A 17,602-nucleotide genomic window follows, 5' to 3' on the forward strand; every position below is an offset into this window, starting at 1 on the left:
GGATAGATTTGTGAACTACTTCAGCAAAAAAAATTCCTTTCCATCTTTTACTGAGGATGCAGCACAGGTGAATCCTCCATCCATTGACCAGATCTGATAAGAGGAGGCTGGAAACTCCACAAAGGTGCAAAGACAGTAGCTTATCTCTCTGCCTGTTGCCTAAGATCCTTCAAAGCAAAGAAACTGTCACAGTTCTGAATAAATTAGCAATGAATGCTCGAAGACAATTTAATTCTCAAAAATCTTCTGAAATGCCCTGATTTAGCTGTCTGATATGGAAGTGTGGGCAATTAATGTGGGTTTTTTTGTAGAAATGCAGTGTGCTATACACCAACAGAGAATTCTGAATTAGGTTCTGCATTCTCTGCTGATTTTTGGAGATCTCCTGACATCATGAGGATGCCAAGATATGTGGTTTGCTCATGTTGGGATTTTTTGGTGAGGTTTTTTAAAGTGTTTTGCATATGGGCAAAAGGGATGGAAAAAATAATAATTTCTTGTAACCACGTTTACATTTGGAATAAAAGCTGTGTTAACTCTTAACACAACTTTGCCCTCATGAGAGATTCAGCCTTGCCAGACCTGGACACGCTCTTAACTTTTAAAACAACACTTTGTCATAATAATTGCAGCCATCACAGCAACTTTTAGAGCCAAAAAGTTCACAGGGTACCTCCAAAACATGTCAAAAGGCTCTACAAGCAAAAGATTGAGGTTCCCACAGGGGCTCTCCTAAACACCGAAGAGCTGCAAACAGCCACAGCTTTGCAAGGAAGTGAACACAAAGAAGTGACCCCAAAGGACTCCCAGCACTGTTTTTGGACATGTCTAAGTCTAGAAATTCCTGAACAAATTTTAAGTCAAAGTACAGATACCTTAGAAAATTTCACATGTGCTGATGGACTTATGACCCCTGCTTTCTCCAGCCACATTTCATGGGCTTAAAACAATAATACCCTACGTAGTGCCACAGGGGCCAGTGGACCACAGACTGAAAATCACTGAGCAAGATGCTCAATTCACACCAGGACAAAAAAAGTAACAAGTCCAGAGAGATTCAATTTGCACACAAGAAAATATCCCAGGAATTTGTGATAGGAGATAGATCTGGGTGTCTCCTGCCAGCTGCAAGTCTGTGGGCTGAAGTCCCCTGTGCCAGAAACTGAAGAGGAGCATGTCCCCAGCTAGACAGAGCCCAGTCCCAGCCAGGAACAGGTTGATGGAATGAACTATTTCTAAATTCCCCATCAGGATGCAAATTAAGGAGTGTGGCCACATCCCTCATCACTACATATATCCACAAGCCCCAAGTGGGAGTGACAGGGCTGCCATGGCTTTTTAGGCTTTCTGGCAGAAAGAATTCTGAAGAATTCTTATTCACACTGATACTTTCTTTGAACACTTTCTCCAAATGGCTTATGGGTAAGAGAACAGTGCAGATGTAAGCACCACAAACCAGCTCACTGAGTGGTTCCTGCAGCATCTAAAACCCACACTGATGTGAACAGTAAATGGTCACAAGTCAGAGTTTCAACACTTTAGGTCTGAGGACCTGTGGAATCACAACACTGTCATAAACCTCCAGTGATTCAGATGACAAAGTGGAAAGAGGGAGAACAGAGCTCAGCTTAGGATCCCTCAAGAAGACTCTTTCAATTTTCTGTGAAACAGAATGGAATTTTTTCCTTGAAAAAACCTCAAAACTGCTATTGCAGAGTACAATTAATTTTATTGGCTTCAAATTGTCTTTCACCTCTGCTTTTTTTATCCATTTTATAGCACTGTTATAGTACTCTGTACTTGGGTCTAAATGACATTACAATTCATTGGCCACATTGCACAGTATGAAATCAACTTTAAAAAATGGAAATTATGTCTTGGATGTTATCATATTGTGATGATATGCAAGAGCAAGAAAAACTAAACCCATACCAAAAAAAAAAATCCCAACCTTTATCTTCATTATTAGGGGTGGATAGGCTAATATAATCATGGAATATTTCTAACCAAGCCTGTTACTGGATCTTATCAAACTAAATGAGCCGAGCTTGGATGGCAAAGTAAGCTTACAAGAGAAAAGTTCCTTTGGTCATAATCATCAAGATTTGGCTTCTGGAGCTTTACTTTCTGTTCTGTTGGCTTACGGCATAGTAAAAGTACAAATAAGGCAGAAGAGAAAGCTCAAAAGGCAATGAGAAGAAAAACACAACTTATAAGGCACACTGTGCTCATCTGACAATTCCCAGCATCCCATAAACACCAAAAAATAATTCAGCCAGTGACCTTCAAAAGACTGGATTCCTTTACCCATGGACTGTGTACACAAGGTCAAAGTTCCACTCGACTTTAGCCTGCAGTAGTGGTGTATTAGCTATTCAGCTGTAACTCCATAATGACAGGAGACAGCTGAGATCTGCTCAAATCAAATTACAGCTCTGATTATGCAAAACACTGTGGCTCTGAATTTTCTAAAACCAAGTCTGAGTGCAGTTTGAAGACGTCTGCTCCAAGATTTCTAAAAACAAGCATTTAAAACAACAGAAGAACTAGTTTATTACTCTACTTATATTTAGCAAAGAATACTTCAGGACAAATTATAGATACAAGTGTGTCAACAGCTGAATACAAACACTAGAATATTTTGTAAAATATATCTCATACCGTCAGGGAGTTGTTTACAGGACAAAGCATCATCAAGATCTCTGGCAGTTGATGGGTCGATGGTGAAAATGCATTCTTTCCTATCCAAAGGAAAAAAAGAAAAGAAAAATTTATCTCCCAGTCATGAAGAAGGTATCAAAACACAGAGCCCATCAGAGACATCCAGACAACAACAACCATGTTTTCAGAAGACTCTGCTGAAACATCTTCCAATCTAATCTGAATTCTAAATCTAATCTATTTTTTAAAAAACAGTTTAGACAAGTGAATCTTCTTGGGCATTTTTTCATTTTTCTTTCTGGTTTAACTGCTTGGTCTTAGTAGCTTTTATTTCATTACAGATATTCCCTCACAAAAACTAAACAATTCAGCCCATCAAGTTCACTCCAAAGAAACAAGCAGGAAAAAGTCTAGATGCCTTGCAGCTAGAGTAAAAATAGATTGTTCCTAATTGCTAAGATAAATGGAACACAAATAACCCTCAATGCCCATGCCAAAGAGTAGATGTCACACTATCTGACACTCCATGAGCACAGCTAGCACAGAGCAGAGGCACTGAAATACATACAAACTGAGCTGAATGTGACAAAACTGAGTGAGAGTTTTAGTCCCAGAAAAGACACCCAGGAGATGCAGGACTTTACAAAACCTACACTGCCAATTACGGACCAAAGGGAAAAGCAGGTTCAGTAGGAAAAAATGTGAAAGTTATAGGAAGGGCAAGCTCCAAATCAGCTCATTAGATCCTACAAATCAACTTGGTGCTCAGGAAAAGCTGAACATCCTTTTGCATGTGCTGTACCAGGTGGCACCTGGAACTTGCAGCCCTGCCCTGGAAGGCTCACATATGTATGTCCTGTAGCAGTGGGTGGCAGGAACACTGGGAACACACCAAGTAGGATCACAGATATGGTCTATGGCCATACAGATGGGACAAATAAAGCATCTGACTCAGGAACCATCACGTTTAATAGAGCAGAGCCTGGCACCAGTGAGACAAAACACCTGAAACATTCAGCAAATAAAACTTCCTGAACTCCTGCTTCAGGGGCCTCTCTTCATCCCAGGCTGTCCTACAGCAACTTCTTACCCAGACCTCTGGACTACAGCAGAGTTCTCCAAAGCACTGTGAGGAATGTGAGACCAGAGCTGAAGAGCAATGAGGTCAGTACAGTAATGGGTCTGCTGGCTTATTTTGCTTTTATCTTAACTTTTAGAGTAAGCTCAGCCCCTCCCTAGTTAAAAGATCCCCAAGCACAATGGTATAGGCTGAGGCTGCCATGGAAGAGATCAGACCACTGCTTTTCTTCTTTTCTTTTTGCCACAGAAAGACTTATATCATGATGGCAACTCCCTTCTAGAGATGTGTAATGCAAACACACACTATTTTTCTTACAGCATAACCACTGGTATTACTCCTGGGATAGGAGAGATGGGAGGAGAAAATTACAGCAAATTCTTAAAGGAGCAAGTGTATGTGAAATTAGAAAGTCTTTTTGTATGGGTGCTATCTCAGTGAGAGCAGTATCCCCAGCTTTGCAGACCTACCACTTCCACGCTGAAATGTTCTGGGTGGGATTTGCTGGTGTCAGACAGCTGGCAGTATCTATCTATGTAATTCCACCAGGCACACTAAACAGAGATTTTCAAAGACATAAAAATCAGTAAAGCACTTCACTGCCTTCTGAGACTTTGAAAATCTTTTGGAATATGCTGGCTTTCACATTGGATAGCAAAGCTGCCTTAATCCCCAGATGCACATTAGTTTCTGATCCTTTGCATGCATCTAAACAAATTAAGAGACTGTGACACTGAAAGATATAAAATCTTTTAACTGCACCGGGACTTTCATCTGTTGGTGCCAACACTAGAAATCAACCAATTTTTAAAGGTTTACAAACAACCTTAATTCCATAAATGTGTATTCCTTAAAATTCCACATAAGGACGGAATTTCAGGATACCACCACTCCAAGGCACCAGGTGACTCTCTGTAGGGAGCTGTGCATATGCAGATAGACACTCCTATACTACAAACAGTATGGGGACACACACATGTGCCAGCCTGCATGTATTTATACCAGGTCCCATTAATGCACAGGGTATAAAGTGCCCTCCCCTTACTTCATTTAAAAGAGTCAACTGAATGGACACAAATGGCTTGCTTCATCTAGCAAGTGAGCAAGAAAAAAAGTTAAGACCTGCTTCAAAGAGAATGTAGGTTCCTGTGTCAAGGGAATACAGAGCTTATCCCAGATGTTCAGGGCCTGCTACCACAAGCATCTGCCACCCATTGTAGCTCCAGGCAGTTAAAAAATTAGCAGATTGGTTTCAACAAAGTGCATATTTGCAGCCTGCCCTAAATAGAAGTGAGCAGAAAAACAGGGGGTGCCAAATATTTTGCCACATTTATACAATGGTAGCAATGGGCTGTTTTGCTGAGATGTATTTGGCCAGTCAAGTCTACTGCAGAGGCCAATGGTGGTCCCAGTTCAGAGAGTCCAAACCTGTAAGTCTTTGTGCTCAGCTGCCCTTGGGAACATGCTGGCTGGCACTGAGCTGTCTCTCAGCACAGGAATGGCAGGCACAGGCACAGCTCACAGCTGTCTGAGATCCATGAACTCACAGATGCAAAGCTGAAGTGAGGTCCAAATTCTGATCTAGCATTTCTCACCAGCTCAGATATGTTTAACCACCAGGCTCAGATCTGTTTCTCCTTTAGAACTATTCAAAGGACTTGGACTTGTAGCTTGTCACAGCTGTTTATTCTGGGCACAGACTGCAAGGTGAGGTAAGAAAGTGACTGAGCAAGTAAAACAAGGCATGATACTCCTTGGCATAAGGATACTGCAGAAGTGTTGCAGAGCCAGTGGCCAGGTAGTCAATGGGACAAGAGAAGCCAACCTCAAAGCAGACCTCCAAGTCCACATCAGTAGGATAATCCTGGCACACAGGCCTACACCTAGATGAAATTTTCTGAGTGAATTTCGGCTCACCAGTAACAACATTATAAAGTGTGATTAATTATATTTCTGGTTTTCAGTTTCTATTACTGAAGAAGTTTCAGATGACCACAGGAACAAGGGCTGGCACGTGGGATTCATGGAATGATGGGACTGCAGCTCTTAGCCTGAGGGCAGCACCCTGTACACATACTCCTTCACGTTCTCAGCTATCTCCTCCTGCTCTTCCTCCAGGCCCAGTGGTATCACTTTTATCTCCAGGATGCTGCAGAGAGCTGTCTCTCATCCTGGAGAATCAGGGAATGCAGTGGAAGCAAGGGTAGGAAAGGCTGGGTGTGGGCAGCATAGCCTGCCTGCTGCTCTGCAAATTGTCCCCTCCCTTGGCACCTACACCAGCCACTCCTGCACACACCTCCAGGAGGACCCTGGAGGCAGCTGGAAAAACCACCTGGATGAAGAAACAACACTGCTCTCAGCTATGTGGCAAGTATGGCCTGTGAAGGGGAAGGGGCTGACCAAATTCCTGCCCTGACCGTACTGTCTGCCTGTGCAATACCCCAAAGGCTGTGGCACGAGTGATCTCAGAGAGATCAGACCACATTTCTCACTGTAACCAGTAACAAGACCAGCCTGCAGAGAGTTGTTTCATTAAACCACAAGGGACAGAATCTTTCATGCACCTGCTGAGGAAGATGTTACTTAAATCCACAGCTACAGGCACACATATTTGCACTGACTACAGGCATATACAAACTGGCAGTATCTCCAGCCTCTGGAGGGCCATCAAGGTGACCTTGTGGGTTAAGAAGTTTGGTCATCCCCCTCTCTCCCTTCTTTCAGGGCCTCAAAGGAAGCATCTCTCATTGTCATCACACCTAATAAAAATCTGTTTTTTTCGTTGTCAAAACATACTTATAAAAGTAATGAGATGATCTAAGTCCACTTGTTCCAACATACACACAACTTGGTTAAAAGAAAATGGTTTAATATAAGATAGATGTCTCTTTTAAGATAGAGACACACAGAGTTAAGAGATTTTCTGGTCCTCATGCTGGAAAGGACTGGAGATACATACGTGCCTTTGAGAACCCCTCAGCACTGGTCAAAAAAAAATCATTTCATTGTGAAAACTTCCACTTTTTACAGGACCATCTTCAAGAAAAACAGATGTCTAATGCAGGTTTGCAGAGGTGAACTTGCTCTGGCATGGAGTTTCTGCCAATGGAGGAACTCCTTTCCTCCCTTCTCCTTGTTTCAGAGGTTTCAAGCACCAGAGCAAGGCAATGCCTGCAAGACTTTGGGAGGATGAGGGGAACTACTCACAACTGACCATGGTGGACCTGCAAGCAAGAGTCAGGAAAGCAGGAGCCACCCAGACTGCCCAGACCCTGCCAGGCCCCAGCAGCAGTGGCCAAGCCACCCCTAACCCCATGGTAGTGACAAGGGCCTAAAGATCCTGCTAAAGCTGGATCTGTCTGGCATCTTGCAAATCAACCACCTGGGGAAAAAAATACAGAATAGAGCACTTAGTTTATTGCCCAGTAACAACAGTGTCAACCTATACAGGCTGGTATATCAATCCTAATTTGAAGAAAGCTAATTAAGTGCAGTGCTCTTTGCGCAGCTTCAGGAAGACTAATTAAAGCAGACAAGCATGTCTGCAGAGCAGTTAGTCTTTTTACCTTTAAAAGGACCTAAAATAAATGGCTAGTGCAGCAGTAGAGGTAAGATAAGTAGTTTGTTGGTGAGATGGAATTACCGTCATGGTAATTAAAATGTTCACAGATCACAGGACTGGAACAGCAGTTTGTTTTACTTTGTGCAAATACATACATCTATGTATACATCTGTGCTAAGGTATTCACAGGAATCAGCAGAGAAAACACTGCACAGTTGGTGCCTCAAAGATTGGTACAATATATTCATTTTTGACAGTTAAACTGTTCAGAATTAAACATATCACTTAGTTTGACCATAAAATACAAACACCGACGACATCAGGAGATTACAAATTCCAGTGGTCAGGGCTCACTCTTTGCTCAAGAGAGAGGCTACGAGGATGAAGCACTGCAATGGTAAGCCATGGGCTCAGGCTGTTTTAGAGGCAAGGTTTCTGGCATGACCACCCAGCTGGGCAAAACTTGAGTGTTAACAGTGCAATTTTCTTGCTGCTTGGAGAAAAGTGCCAGTTTCGTACACAGTAGACAGATCCTTCTGTATAACTCAATGATCTTCCCAAGCAGCAGAACATAGACGAGACAACTCACCAGTGGAGACATGGAGCCCAGATTTTCACCACTAATAAATGCCAACAACATGAAATACCAGTCCAGAGAACTGCATGTACCCACCAGAGCATCAGAAAACCCTTCATGAAGCAAGACATTGTCCTTATCAGCTGGTGTAACCCCTCATGGCAGGCAGAGCCCTAAAGAAGCAAAGTATGACCCAGCTATTCAGGAACCAGGCAAAGCAGAGGATGGAGGAATTTCACCCCAGGCAACACAAGCACAAGTCAGCTGGCAGCCAAACCATGTCCATGCTCCTGTGTGACAGATCACCACTCCTCCTTGTCCTGGCAGCAGCCACCACCATCTCAAGACACTCGGGCTGAAGCCCCAGCTTTGGCATTTGTCTGAACTTGGACTGCTCAGGAATGCAACTGTGAGCAGAGTTTAGACTGCCAAGTCTCATGAGAGAAAAAGAGAGGTTCTTTGCAAGAAAATCAAAGCACCTAAGGAAGGTGCTGAGCAGGGAATCTCTGGAAGTCTTCCAACAGGAACAAGGGGCTGGAATAGAAGGAAATGAAGTGGAACAGAATAGAACTGTTTCAGTTGGAAGGGACCAACAACAATCATCTGGTCCAACTGCCTGACCAATTTAGGGCTGACCAAATTAAAGCATGTTGTAGTTAAGGGCTTTGTCCAGATGCCTCTTAAACACTGACAGGGTTGGGGCATTGATCACCTCTCTAGGAGACCTGTTACCACCACCTTGATAAAAAAGGGCTTCCTAATACCCAGTCTAAACTTCCCCTGGTGCAGCTTTGAACCATTCCCACATGTCCTATCACCAGGGAGAAGAGATCAGCACCTCCCTCTCCACTTCCCTGTATTAGGAAGCTGATAGAATTAAGGCACCTGAACTTAATTACCTTATTTATCTCCCACCATTCTGACTCCCCTCCCATGGGCAACTTTCAGACCAAGGCAGTCTCCTGTGATGTTCACTAGACATTTACAAAGACCAACACATCCAAAACAACTACAAAAGAGAACAAAGAACACACCAGAAGCCTGAAGGTGGCTGAAACCTGCTGTCTGTGAATTCCAGCATTCAACCAGCTCACTGGCTACACGCTGATACCCTGCCCTGCCCCAGGCTCAGTTGGCCCACAGTCCCTCCAGTCATCCAAAGGCTCTTAAAGCACCAAGCTGAATCTTTTGCAGAAGCATCAGCCCATTTCCAAAGTCCAGGCTGCTTCAGCTGGAGGTGAGACAGGAATGACCATTGCTTATTAAAGTTTCGGCAGGGCAAGCCTTCTTTAAACTTGAGTATGTCAGTGCTAAGACATTTACAGTACGAGTGACTGCATGTCTAGACACTTGCAGTGCATTTACATTCTTCTAGGGACTCCTTAGATTGTCCTGTTCTCTCCACTTTGTGAATACATACAATAGCCTGGTGGGAGTGAAAGCTCAGCCTCCTGGTTTACCCTTATTAACTCCAGCTCAAAGCTGGCATTTTGAAATTAAGCATATCAAAGGCACTTTTAGAATCTTAAAGCTCTTCAGGCCATTTCTAAGACCCTGCTGAGCACCATCTTGCAAAAGCTAAGCAGACACCATTTCTCAGAGCTGGAAACAGTTGTTTTAATTTGAGAACAGGCATCCTAGAGCTGTCAACTCACTCCAGTGAATGCTACTAACATTTTTTCACACAACAATTCCCTTGTTATGGCAACCACAGAAATCAATCTCGTTCTTCAATCACAAGTAAACCCAGCTCGACCACAGTGTCGGCGCAGGTTTGTTACAAAGTGCCAATAAGCAAAGGATTAATCTGCCAATATTCATCACTCAAATCGGGATGAAGTACCCTTTCTCCAAGAGAAATTTCAGACCAATCACTGCCTGAGCATTTGAGACTTCAACATCTCACTCCTATAGACATTTGTTACTTGTAGTGTCTACCACATTTGCCACACTTGATGCTGGCAGATTTTAGTTAAAACCCAAGAGTGGCTGCTTCCAAGACAGCTTCTTAAAAGGAATATACTTTAAAAATATGCCTTCAAGAGAAGTACCCTGACAAATCTCTGATGGCACTCTGAATGCCCTGTAACAGACTGACAAAGATACTTGACACATCACAAAACTCTTTTGGCATGGTGCATAAATTTAAAAGTGAACTATAATTATAAAATAATTGGAAGCAAAAACTAATCCTTCCAAACACTGAGCTTTATAAACCCCCTAAAATCCAGCAGAGCACAAAATGCATTAAAAGCCCAACTTTAAACCAGCACTACTCTTTTTAATTTCTCTGTGTTTATGTTTCAGCTAATGTCCTGTCCTGGTTCAGAAAACAGACCTCAGTCCAAGAGAGCAGCTGACAATGACTCCTGGTGTATTACACATCTACAACAATAAACTTTCACATTTTCACCAGGGACTGCTCACTGGATTGCTGAACCAGAATCAATTATTCCTTCTATTTATCCTTCTATTATTTCCTCCATATTTATGTCCTCCAAGTAAGAGGGAAGACAGAAAAAAAAACCCACTGCAGTCTTACACCTATATAGCTTGAAAAGCCAAAATATATTTATAAACGAGATCAGAGTCTCTGGGAGGCCAAGTACCAGCAGTATTTCCTACAAGTCAGGCTGTAATTGTGCCACAAATATAATGAGTTCTCTGCACCACTACTATCCCACGCAAGAAAGCAAAGTGTAATTGAAAATGCACTTGCATTATATAAACTATTTTAATCATAGATGCACAGGGCGAGAAATGGAAGAGACATTAGGTCATCCAGCCTCCACAGGTCAGAGCCAGGCTGCTCATGACAATACATTTGCAGGGACTTTCTCCTGTATGGTATTGAGCACCTTTAGTGATGGAGTTTCCAGCCCTTTCTTTAGCAGTCTACACTACAGTCTATTTTGGGTTTGACAGGAAAGGCTTCCTCTTTGTTTTACCTTACTTGTCCTTATAACACCCCTTTCTACCCTCCCACCATCGTAAATGATTCTCATTTTTTCATTTTGGTCCACATATTTTTAACTATCAACTACTATATCTTTCACAAACTTCTAGTTTCAGTGTTGGCAGATACACATTGAACAGCTAATCCTTCCTTGTAAATCAATCTCTTATCTCCCAGAATATTTGTGCTAGTCTTTTCCAGACTGTCCCATTTCTAATCCATGCTGTGATATCTCCAGGACAGCTCTGCCTCATACATTTGCATTTGGGCCATCTATATTACAATTTATGGGTTCGTTGGTTTTTTTATGGAGTGATCTGAGAATAACCTGGTAACAAAGATCCAATCACCCAAAAAGTGAGACAGATGGACAGGTTAAAGCATGTTTCAGATCACTCCATCAGAGTGGAATCACAAGGAAAATTCTGTTCCTTGTAATGACCAGCCTGTCCTTGTGATCAGCTCTGAAATACCACAGGGATACACAACCTCACCAGCTGGAGTAGTTATGGCTTTCTTCAGCTACAGCACCAGAGACAAATGGTTGACACCAAGACTTGGACACTTCATCTCTTGTCCATGCTGTGCTATTTGACCTATAGTGAGAGCAGGGCACCAGCAAAGCACTGTGATATCAAGGGGCAGTATTTGGCACACCTGAAATGCACCACTTAACATATATAAACATATGGCACTTTCCTCTGCTCATCAAAATGTCACCTTGTGATTCAGTGGAATCCAGTAAGAAACAGAGACACTTATTTAAGATTTTATCCTCATCACCTTCTGTTACTCCCTCCACTTCTCTCCATAAAATAAGTATCCAGGCAAGAACAAGATTGTATGTATAACAACCTAGGTGCAAAAGTTATGACTGTTTTCCCCAACTAAACAGATTTCTAACAAAGTAAGATTTGGTGTGATGGCCTACATCACACCTAAGATCAGAAAGCAAAAATCCTATCCAACCACACACCACCAATTCTGCTTGAAGCTGCACTTCCAGTGATCACATACACCTTCCTATAAGGAAAAAAGTGAACTTGCCCTGTATCTGTACACCAGGCACTGGTAACAGCATTTGAGAGCACAGAACATGCATCATTTTGTTCAAAACAGGGCCACCATAATTGCTGTAGCGATACTGTAGTAGAAAATATTATGAAAACAGAGAGGAGGACCAAAGAAACCAACCAGAAGCAAGGAGCTGAATCACATCACTGGCACCTCGAGCATATTTACTCCAGAGTTTTACTTACTCAGGTAATGGCAGAGAAAGGAGCTAACATGAGCTCTCCTCATCAGTCCAAGAATGGTACGGTCCCCCAGCCTGCCTGGAGAGCAGAAGCAGCTAGAGCAGGTACAGTCACCATCACCAGGTTCTGGAATCAATCCTATTACAGAGGAACTGGATCTGATATGCTTAGACACCACTGAGTAATCCTTTGTATGTCACCTATGTATCTAATCCAATGTATCTCTCTATGGAGAACATTTAATCAGTCACAGAACAGCTCAGTGAGAGCAGAGATCATAATCTGGCCCTTTTTGTGTCTCCACTCCAAGATAACAGCCAGTTCTGAAGCAATGTTGCTTCTACATTTGCTAAACAAGTAATTTCTCAGTTTCCATCAGAAACCAGAGCATATTTACATATCCTATTATAGCTGAGTAAGACTTGCTCTACTTAACACTAGCTTTTTGTAGTGGAAAATCTCCTGGAAACAAGCTGTTTAACAATGTTTTATCTTCCCTGCACTCATTCCTAACTAAAGTTGTCCACCTGCCTTGGAAAGACATCTGTTTCAGAGGCTGACTGCTTTCCTCCAACAGCCCTTGCACTGGTCAAGGCTGCCATTTTTACCATCACCTCTAATTTTATCAACCAATAATCTCCTCGGGCATCTACAGCAAAGACCATGCTGTCAAACCCTTACTATACACAGTGCTAATCCCTGTTACCAGCTGTAACACTCCTTGAGAAAGAAATAAATGCAAAGTAGAGCTGCAGTGCAGGTCCCAACAGTGCTGCAGAGCCTCCCTCCCCAGTGGGCAGAGGGACACAGCAGAGCACCTCTGCTCTTCTTCCCTTATCAGCCAAAGGAAGGATGCCACATTTCTAATTGGGCAGCCAAAATTACAAATTTGGCCTCCTACAACTTGGATCAGTTGCAATTGAGGTCCTGTGCTGAAACAGCAAGATGCAAATTTTAACTGAAAGCTTCATTGCATTCATTTGCCTGCAAGAGCAAAGTTCAATAACTCTGCCCTGCAAGGGAAGCAAGTGAGCACAAACTGTCTCCTGCCAATGCAGTGGATCCTGGCTGGCCTCCTCTGCTGCCCTTTCAGCCTTGTGGGAGGAACAACCCTTCAGAGGGACCTCAGCAAAGAAACAGTCTGATGGGAATCTCATGAAGCTCAAAGGGAAAAACAGAGTCCTGCACACAGGGAGGAATAGCCTCATGTACCAGCACAGACTGGGGAAGGACCAGCTGGAAAGCAGCTTGGCAGAAAAGGATGTCCTGATGGACAAGTTAAACATGAACCAACAATATGTCACTGCAGCAAAGGCAGCCAAGAGCCTCCTGGGCTGCACTAGCAGGAGTGTTGCCAGAAGGGCAAAGGATGCATTCCTTCAGGCCTTCCCCTCTGCTTGGCACCAGTGAGATCACAACTGGAGTGCTGTGTCCAGTTCTGGGCTCCTCAGTACCAGGGAGAGATCAACAAAGGGCTGCACGTTCGCTGAAGCGCCTTGATGATGATTAAGGAATTGGAGCATCCGACCTACAAGAAGAGGCTGAGAGAGTTGGGATTGTTCAGCTTTGAGAAGCAGAGAGATCTTTTCAATGTGAAAATACACCTGATATAGGGAGTAAAGAAGACAGTAAGACAATTTCCAGTGGTATCCAACAGGACAAGAGACAATGGGCACAAAACACAGGGGAATCTACTTGAAGGAAAAAAACACACATTTTTCTGAACCCCAGAACATGTTCCTCACAGGGGTTGTGGAATCTTCATCTTTGGAGCTATCCAAACCCCAAATGGGCACAGCCCTGAGCAGCCTGCTCCAGCTAACCCTGCTCTGAACAATGGGGTTGGAGTAGATGATCTCTAGATCTGCCTTCCAAGCTGAACAGTCTGATGATTCTTCAGAGTTTAGCCCTGCTCAGCTGAAGGCAGTTTCTGCTCCTCAGAACACATCCATCTTGTAGATATTTCAGAGTTCCCTGCCACAACACCCTTTCTCTGCTCAGTATTTTTAGCTCATTGTTTTGTATTTTGCCAGCTGAGAAACTGCAGTTTGTAATTTTACCTTCAGCTTCATATTTCTTCTTAAAAGTGAATACAATGTCCTGTTTATAATAATAAAATCACTAGTTGGCAGGATGACATCAAATGGAAAAAGAGAAAGCAACTGGAAAATTTAGAGCAAGCAATTTTGAGTGCCAAGTTTCACATTTGTAATAGTCCAGCGGAGGTCAACAGGCTCACTTATTATTAGGCAAATGGTAAAGAAATAGATATCCTCTAGTTCTTCCATGTTAGACTATATAAACCATCTCAACTTGAACAGGTTCTAATACTTTCCAAAAAAGTGATGTTATACATTTTCCACAGTAACACCAACAATGGGAGACAGGCAAAAGGCAGAATTGCTTTGCAAAGAAAGGCCTTTTTTCTCTCTCCAAAATTTAGGTTTTTGTTTCCCACTATGATTGGACTTTCCTGGCTTTACTTTCTTGTCCCAGTTAAGCAGTAAAGGAAACAAAAAGATATGAATGAAATTAGAAACATTTGGAATGAGTCTTAGAAATAGCTTTTCGGTTTCTTAGACTCCTGGCTAGACCTCTTCAAATGGCTTCCTCCTCCCTCTGCCCCCAGCTCCTGCACCCACCTCTGAAATTTGTATTTCCTTCTTTGCCCTCACACTCTTTTCTTCAGGGGCTACATTTTGTCCCAAAGCAAACAGGGAAATGAAAATTACATGTTGTAACACTGGAAAAGACCGGAAAGTGGTTGAAACTTTGCACCCATCAACATTTGTCTCTATGACATTAATCCTCCAATGTTTCCCTAAAAGCAGAAACCAAACACTTCTCAAACTTCTAATGAAACAAATATCAATTCCAGTCAACCTGAATAATAAAATGAGCACTCCAGTCCTATCTGCATTATCATATTCAAAGTCTCTGGAAGAGAAGTTTCCTCAACCACACATTCTGATACTTCATGAACCTTCATGCTCTCTCTGAAACGCAACTGCAGGATGCAAAACCAACACCTAATACTTGCCCAGTGCTTTTCATTACAAGTTTTGGGTGCTCTTTAGAAACAAGTAAGCTGGGAATGCCTGTGAAATACTTGTCTAATTTTACAAATAAACCCATGCAGGTGAGAAACAGACGTCCATGGCAAAACTGTGTAAAAGTGGCAGAGCAGAGTGTTAAGCCAGTTAAATCATGTCAAAGCCATCCACAAGGTTTGGATCTTTTCTGCCTTAAGTAATATTGAAATATTATGTAAACCTTTCTTTGTGAGCTATTACTGGAGAGGTGAAGGAAAAAAAGATCTCTTGGAAGCAATTCTACACAGGCTGTGTAGGTGAGATCACAGTTGCTGTCCAAATAGAATATGCATGGCAAGAACAGGCTTCCTGTAAAACTGAAAGACTTGCAGGAAGATCAAGGAACATATTTACAAGATGGCGTGGTTAAAATGTTTTTCCCTCTTGCCCAGCCTCAGCAGCTTGGTGAAACACTTTGTCTCACTTTCATCTATAACCACACTCACAAACACCCTTGGTGCAGGGCTGCTCTCTCCACGCTCCATACTCTGACTCCCAGACCACAGCTCGGACACTGGTCAGCAGAACACACAAACTGCCTTTTGAGGAGGAACGGGTCATTTCCCAAGACAAAAGGACACAAGGAAAATATCTCAGGAAGAGGAAACACACAAAAATACAAGACATTTTTTGGGTCTCAGTTCCAAATCCCACAACTTTTATACATGACACTAAAAAATTTACAGTCCTGTTTTACAGAACTGCAGAGGATTTACTAGAGGTGAAAGTACTTTAAGCTAAACTCTAACATGTGTTTACTCTAGTCAAGCAAGCAATGTATAAACTGAATTAGGATGAGGTATTTACAAGTGTTAACATGGCTGTTTTAGGAGAAAAGATGAGTTTTTATTTCACTGCAATTAATTTATATCATACTCTCAGACTACTGTACAGTAATCTGAGAAGCCTGACAGATCACCAGGCACAAAGTACAGCAAAGATGGGCACTCACAGAGGCAGGTGTGTGAGATCCCCTGGGAAACAAGGCAAAACTCAGATGTGCACCCAGAACAGACAGCCAAGTTCAGGTGTATTCCTCTGAATGCCATCCTGAGCCACATGTACTGGCCCTTTGTAGGACAGTGCAGACCACAGCACACTTATTGCTGACAATATGAAAGCTGATATCTAATAACAAGTTAAGGCCAAGCTACCTTGGGGCTTATAAAAAACAGTCTCAAGGTCTTCTGGTCTCACCCATCAGAGATGCCAGCCAGGTCTCCAACTACCTGACACTACCTCCCTACAATTCACACTGCATTTACTAATAAAATTAATTTTCTTTCTGAGTAGACAAACCCCTTTCTGTAAGGAAATGACAAGTAAGAACTCACCTGTATTTTATTGTCCGTAACTAGAAATCTCATGTTATCTCCATATGTGTTTAGACCACAGACTGGTTAGTCAGCAGTGTGGCAGTTGACATTAAAAGGATTAGCAAATTAAGCTCAAATAATTGTCTTAAAAATTTTGACTGTTAAATGTTTATATTTGAGAGGATCAAAAGGAAATCTACTTTGTAGTGTGCACTGTGGTCAGGAAGGGGCAGAGAGGGATTTAAATGGCTTAACCGCAAAACTCTTATCACCTTGATAAGTCCCAGTGTAATAACTCAGCAATAAAAGCAAGAAATGCACTTGGAATTTGTTTCCAAAACTGACTGTCTGACTGGAGACAAGTCAAGCTCTTTATTTGCTTAAAAGAACTCGGTCAGAAGAAAGAGAGAAGGCTACTGAACTGTAGTCAAGAATATAAAAATAAGCACTTTCAAGTGACATCTGAACAGCAGCATTCAGTATCTACTTTTTTTTTTTTTATGCTACCTGAAGCCTGCAGTCTGGATCTGGTATCTGAGTGTTAGCATTAGTCAATCAGGACTGTGATTCTCTGCTGAATTATTTCACTGTATGGCAGTGGAAATCCAGAAAGCTGAAACAGTAAGGAGGCTGCAGGCTCCAGAGCAGAATTAGGTCCAAAGCAACACCTGGAGTACAGTACAGATACAAATACATTTTCAGCCTTGAAATAAAAATGGCTGCAGTTTATCAGCTTATCTGCTCAAACTGTAATGTCCATACAAGTAGCACAGATAAGTGAAGAGGAAGAGGAGCCTGCTGCATATATACAGGTGCTTGTACCAGTGCAGTGTCCAGAGGCATCAGCCTCCCAGGGCTGCTTCACCTCAGCATTACACAAGACAGCAATAAATCTGCCAGCTGAGTCAAGATGCTCCAGCATAAGCAAGGCTGGAAGCAGAACACATCATGTCTTCTTTCTAATGTATTTATTGTTTACCTCCATCATCCTTTACTGCAAAGTGACATTCTAAACAAATAATTTTTCTTTGGTCTTTAAATCTTTTCTAGTAAGGATGTCTCTAAAATCTGACACTCAGAAGTGTAGCAAATCCACTAGTTTTG

General features: G+C 42.4%; 1 protein-coding gene across 1 annotated transcript in view; it reads right to left on the reverse strand.

Moving 5' to 3' along the window:
- DIS3L2 (DIS3 like 3'-5' exoribonuclease 2) overlaps positions 1–17,602 on the reverse strand; it is a 182,350-nt gene that overhangs the window by 85,750 nt on the left and 78,998 nt on the right. The window contains exon 11 of the mRNA XM_053985837.1: positions 2,662–2,741. Coding sequence (XP_053841812.1) covers positions 2,662–2,741 — 80 coding nt within the window. The remainder of the gene's footprint in view (positions 1–2,661; positions 2,742–17,602) is intronic.

This window comes from Vidua macroura, chromosome 10, assembly GCF_024509145.1.
Source record: "Vidua macroura isolate BioBank_ID:100142 chromosome 10, ASM2450914v1, whole genome shotgun sequence".
Lineage (NCBI taxonomy): Eukaryota > Metazoa > Chordata > Aves > Passeriformes > Viduidae > Vidua > Vidua macroura.